The sequence below is a fragment of the Lygodium microphyllum genome, chromosome 7, assembly GCF_053477565.2.
Source record: "Lygodium microphyllum isolate KBCC chromosome 7, Lygodium_microphyllum_v1.1.10, whole genome shotgun sequence".
In the NCBI taxonomy this organism is placed as follows: domain Eukaryota; kingdom Viridiplantae; phylum Streptophyta; class Polypodiopsida; order Schizaeales; family Lygodiaceae; genus Lygodium; species Lygodium microphyllum.
In genome coordinates this window covers 103,632,477-103,638,762 of record NC_141141.1, presented here as the reverse complement: position 1 = coordinate 103,638,762, position 6,286 = coordinate 103,632,477, and the positions used below count along the sequence as shown (strand labels likewise).

At 43.0% G+C, this 6,286-nt stretch overlaps 1 protein-coding gene across 1 annotated transcript; it reads right to left on the bottom strand.

The window, feature by feature from the left end:
- Positions 1–3,348: 3,348 nt before the first annotated feature.
- LOC148033784 (putative galacturonosyltransferase-like 3) lies at positions 3,349–5,709 on the bottom strand. Its single transcript, XM_087681768.1, has one exon. It carries the CDS (start codon positions 5,161–5,163, stop codon positions 4,018–4,020), a length of 1,146 nt encoding a protein of 381 aa, XP_087537894.1. The 5' UTR covers positions 5,164–5,709; the 3' UTR covers positions 3,349–4,017.
- Between the last annotated feature and the right edge of the window lie 577 nt (positions 5,710–6,286).

Here is a 6,286-nt window from a genome sequence, read left to right as displayed (position 1 = left end):
AGTAGGTGGGCTTCTTTCCTTGAATTCTTTGGGATTCTCAACTTTTTCTAGTTTGAGAAGTTGCTCACGAATTTGCTGATTCTCCTCTCTAAGACTTTGAATGGCTTGAAGGATAGCACTCGATTGATCCATTGAGACTAAAGAAAAAAAATATGCTCAAGCACTCAATGCAAGGGCTGAAAACAAACAAACTTATAGTTGTAAGCACTACCAGTGTTGGGGGTGAGGACCAAGCCAAAGCTCTGATACCACTGTAAACGCCCCGAACAACGTAGTACGCTTAACAATTATGATATTTGCTTGTTTTCGAGATTTAATATAAAAGAGAATGAACACTTAAAGCTGAAAATGAAAATTACTCACAAAATTACAGCCATGAAAATGTAAAAGTAATGGAGACAAGATTGAGGGTTGAAGATGGGCAACCCCCCCCCCCCCCCCCCCGAAGGAATGTATTTCTGCTCAACCCAAGTCCCTTAGGGAAGAGCTCAGTTACAATCAACCTGAGAGTGAGAAGAAGTAATTCTCACTCTCACAAGATCATGCATTATCTATTATGCAATGATAAGAACTGATTTCTTTACAGTATGAGAGAAGAAAAAGGGAAATTCAGCATTTCTCCATCGTTGATCAGCAGTACATGGATAGAGCTTGCTTCTTGTAGCTAAAATGGAAGAAAGAGCTCAAGAAGGAGGTGCTGTAATGAATTTACAGGCTTGCTGTCTTGTAAAACAACAGTGATAGAAGAGGGAATATGGAGGAATTTGATAATGGAGAAGTGGGGGATGATGATGGGGATGGATGGGGCCAGTTTCTGGCTATCTGTGGGTGCTGTACATGATTTTACAGCAAAGAAAAATGATGTTGAATGAAGAAAAACGAGCTCTTATTTATAGGAGAGGGGAGAGCTAGTACAAAAGGGGAAAGTGGAGTAGCACAAGACAAGTGTCCAGCCACATGTCATGAGATGTGACAAGTGGTGGGACACTTGGAAACTTGTGTGACAAGTGTCTTGACACTTGTCTCTTCTCTATGGCCTTCCTTTTTGGGTTGAATACTGTCAAGAATAGAAACAACCAAATTTAGTAAGCACAGTCAGAGTACAGAACTTACTATTTTGAGAATGACATCCCTATTTTTTAAGACTAGCATTTTTAGGCTAATTCGAGGCTCCTAAAATTTAGGGACCTCCTAAAATTTAGGGATCTCCTAAAATTTAGGGACCCCCCCAATATGGGTACCATATGAAAGCTTTTTCCGTGTACATCGCAAAAATGGTATCCGATTCTTCATGTGACTTTCCTATGCAAAGAAATGTGCATTTCAAGCTTTCAGCCCACACATGCACATTATACAAGCATTTCATGATCATGCCATCTTGTTGATTGTAACTGTCTGTTCTGGTGGATCTAGCCCACACTTCAAGGCATCAATCCTTTCTATGTGCGAGTCTAACCCTGATATGCATGAGTTCTAGTCACAGGCGCCCAATCGGGTCATATAGGTGGAAGTGTGAACTATATTTTCTCTAACCCACCGCGTGAGTCCACCATAACCTGTGACCACTCATCAGTGGCCAGCTCCAATGCACTTTTCTTTATATCTAATTAGTGCAAAGGAAATAAATTTAATAAATCATTATATAGACAAATTAATGAAAAAATGATACAAATTCTGTTTCTATAGAGTTGTGACAGTACATGCAAATATCAAGGGCTATGATTAGCAAACCAAAAACAAAGATGCTATTCTTGGGACTGGGGCACTTCGAATTGGCTATAGAGATTCAAATTCAAACTAATTAGGCTAAGATAGGTACTTAGGTACTTAGGTGCACCTATCAAGATGGCAAGTAGATTACTCGTGATTGACAATATGCTCTACCTGACCATTATGTTTCTGGTTGTGATCACACCTTTCACTAAGACACAAATGGGCAAATTGAAAGGGATACTTAGATTATTCTTATGTTCTTTCTTGGGCCTCGAAAAGATAGGAAAAAGATCAAGAGATACTCCATACTATTGCTAAGAGCGAAAAGCGAGGAGCCATGTGCAATAATCACGAGGATTGTGCTAAATAATGCTAATATGAAGGGAGGTAGATGGGTTATGCTAACATGGGAAGGTAAATTAGTGGCAATTGGTATCCTCTATGAAGATAGGACCCACAAAAGTATGGGTTAATTTGGGTAACTCAAAAGGTAAGCCTGTCTAAAATATGAGGAGTAGAAGGGACTTTAAGGAGGATAGAATGGAGGTTGCCATAAAATCCCATAGCAAGTGGAAGTATAGATTTCCTCGTTCCAATGTCAAAACTTGGAAATGGAGGTTAGCTAGAACTTGAAGTGCCATGTCGAGTAGGCAGCTAAATCTATTACTCTAGAAAGTGGTAGCTAGAAAGCTACCAACTAAAGGTAGAGTGGAGAAAGTCAAGAATATTAATCCGGACTGTGCTTTATGATGCACGCAAAACGAATCAATTAAACACCTTCTATGGATGTGCAAGGAAGTTATAGCTTTATGGAAGAAGCTAAGGGAGTGGTTTAAAGCTACCAACCTAAATGAGAAGGTGAAGATATGGACTACCCTATTTGGAATTACAAGAAGGATAGATGAGAAGACGTTGAAGCTTTGGAATGTTTCCAAGGCTATGCTATTTAAGTACGCTTGGCCCAATAGAAATAAAGTAGTATTCAAAAAAGGAAACAAAATTCCAAGTAGGGATATTTATAAGATAATTCAAAGTAATAGCCCAACCATCTTCAAGGCCTTGAAAGGAAAATGTCATGTGTTCAAGATAGCCTACACAAAGCTAGCTAATTGTAATACAACCCAATTTTGTCAAGCTTTGAGGCTATGCCTATAGGTGTATATATCTTGCAAACTTTAATATAATTAATGCAACCTACAAACCATATTGTAAAAAAGTTATTGAACCATCCAATAGGCTCAACAAGTTCCAGCAACAATAAGGTAAGAGAGTATTTCTAGAAGCCAATACAAAAACCTTGAAGTCTCCACTTTGACAATTCACTCGGCTACGCTTTGTTTTTTAATCATATTATAACTAAAGTTACTCTAGATTTCAAAATTTAAAACCTCTACTCCAATGTGTTTTTCCAAATTCGATAGTTGGGTTGACTTGAAAGCTTTGCCTTTTAGAGATGGTGTTTAAGAGAGAAGGTGAGAGGTATATATGATGTACTATAATACAATTCTAAGAAATGGGAGTTTTTTCAATGCTTAAATTTTTTTAATAATTTGATATTTATATTTTTTTAATATTAATAATGTGATATATATATATATATATATATATATATATAAAAGAACATTTACATGTGCAAATGCTATCAAAGTTAATTGATATAAAAGATATGTGCATCATCAACCCACTAAGGAACAATGAAGTGGATTGGATTAACGATGAAGGAAGATAAAGGATATATGCATCTTCCCAAGGTCCCATGAAGAAAAGGCCACGTAATCCAAAAGGGCGAATGAGAATTGATCTGGAGACTGGACGTAGTAAATGAATGATATGGCAAAAATTGCAGAAGATTCCTTTACAAGAAGCTCAACGCGGGGTTGATTTATTCGACAGACAGTGGCATGCCAGCTGTCCACTATAAATATCGAGGGACCTTTCCAGCAGGGCAAGCCAGCCCTTTTTCTTGAGTCTCAGGCGGGCATCTGGTGTGGGTCAGAACCCACATATTAAAAATTCAAAAAATATATGTGACTTTTTTTTTCCCGGGCACAAGGGAATTAGCAGGCTATGTGTTGTGGGGACCTGGACTGGGTGGGCCCCCCCCCCCTTGCATATATACACGGACTGCGGCAAAGGTTGTGCTAGTTCTACTCCTCCTCTCCATTAAAATCAAAGAATAGTCTGAGGATACACTCTGTTTTCTTTACACGCTCTCGAGATGAAAGAGTTGGTTAAAGAAGAACCTTAAACCTTAAACCTTAAACCTTAAAAAACTGTGCCTTGTCTGAAATCTTTTCTGATGTCTCAACTTTGTGCCACCATTGGAGCAGTGTAGAAGCTATTGCTAGTGCTATCGCCATTGCTTATACTGCTGCTACTGCTGCTGCTCCCAGGGATGAAGAGATCATAGGGAGCCCATAGGCTGTCGAGCGGACATGGCATCCCCGCATCCAGCCTGCTCCATGGCTTGCCCTTCCCACTCCAATGCAATAGACTCACAGGCCCTGGGTGCAATGACCTGCATTTGCCCTCCACATTGTCTCCCCCTAGACCATGTTGATTCCACCTGTGCTCCACCGCCTCGACCTCTCCCGCAAACACAAGTAAGAATGGAGGCAAAGATCCCAATTCATATATCCTTTTGGCCTTCTGTACCCTCATCCATTGCCCTATGGCAACTGTGTACCTCTCCTCCCTCCACTTCGCAAGGTCCATCACCATAACCCCTGTGTTGAAGTAGCATGGATTCCTTCGCGCAAATGCCGCCGATAAGTACCCATCGGCCCAAAATTCATCTGTGAAGTACTTGGAGAAGTTGGCATGGCAGTACTCTGGAGCTCCAATGGCATGGCCATTCAGGCTGATCCCCCATAGCTTCACTATGTCATCCACCACCACCACATCTGAATCCAAATATATGACCCTCTTGATGCAGTTTGGGAGCACATCTGCAATGTAAATCCTGGCATAATTCAATGGCTGCTCCAATGCCTGCCTCACAGAAGAAGAGATCTTGCTTCTGACAAGTGCTTCATTGAAATGATAGACCTTGAATCGGAGGTAGGGAAATGCGTTGCGGACTCGGTCAGAAAGCTCTTCTTCGCGGGATGATGAAAGGAAATGGAAGACGATATTCTCGGGGCAGGAGGCGTGCTGGACGATGGAGAGGATGGCTGCCATGGAGCCTCTCATGTAGGATACATCGAGGGTCATGGCGATGTGGGCGGCGACAGGGTCACAGAGATGATCGTGAGTGCTATGGGAGGAGTCGTTGGTGGAGGTGGAGAAGGGGAGGCATTCGATGCCATTCCGGAAGACAGGGGCCTCTCGGAATTGGGGGAGAGGGGGGTGGGTGAGGTCGTGGATGGGGAAGGAGGCTCTAGCTGAAGCAGAGGAGGAAGAGACGATGAGAGGGATGAAGAAGCAAGCGATGAAGAAGGCGAAGAGCATTGCGGGAGGGAGGGGTGAGGGCAGGGGAGGACCGGGTGTGTGGGGGGGTTGTTTGGAGCGAGCGAGAGAGGGTGATTGAAGCTTGCTTTCTGTGAGGGCCAATGGTGGCCACAGAGAGAAAACTGTAACTGCCAAGAGAGAGAGGGAGAGAGTACTACTGTGTTTGCTTTGAAGGCTGGCCAGAGAGAGAGCGAGAGAGAGAGAGAGAGGAGTTGATATTTGAGCTGTGATCTGCTCAGCAAAGCTGTAGAGCTCTATCGAGAGAGAGGATGGTGCAGTAATGTGAGTTGCAAAATGAAGATTTTACATTAAGAGAGGAAGAGATTTTACTTGAGAGAGAGAGAGAGGGAGAGAACCTCTTCAGAGGGGAGCCGAAGAGACCCCGTCTCGCCACACAACAATATATGTTGTGCGCGGAAGGACAGAGTCCCGAGTCCCGACGTTCCTTCGACATATCAATGCAAAATGCTCACCCAGGAAACCCGAGAACCAGCGAGTCGCGACGGTGATGAGCACTGATGTGGGGCGACCTTTTCAAAATTACGCAATATTATTGTTTTTAAATGATGGCATAGACCCCAATTTCGGCAAATCGCCCAGATAAACAATTTAAAAAAGCAAAACAGAACATCCTCTCAGGAGAGGAGAGCCTCTCGAAAGACGCGTCCTCGGATGACACACACACACACGGACGCGGTTTTTTCTTATTCAAAGTCAAATACAGGCCGTCTCACGCGGTCACGCACGCATGTCATATCTCCAGACTCCCCCCACTCTCTCTCTCTCTCTCTCTCTCTGTGACCTTCGATGACAACTCACACGTCTTTCCGAGTCCCCCCCGCCTTGGCTAATGGAGTTATGGCCAAACACTACCACTGGATGCTTGGGACCATGGCATCTCTCAAGTTCAAATGCCCCCCTCCACACCTGATGCTCTACCTTCCTTTCCGTCTCTTTGCACTTTGTATCCGCTAGACATGTGCTAATATGCGCTTCCACACTGTATTCACCCCCCACTATGCCCTTCGGCTTCATTGCACCTAGCCTAGTATCTCCTATACATCTTACTACTTCTTATTACTATATCATTTTGGTTGTAAGTTCGAGAAGCCCCGAACCTTCA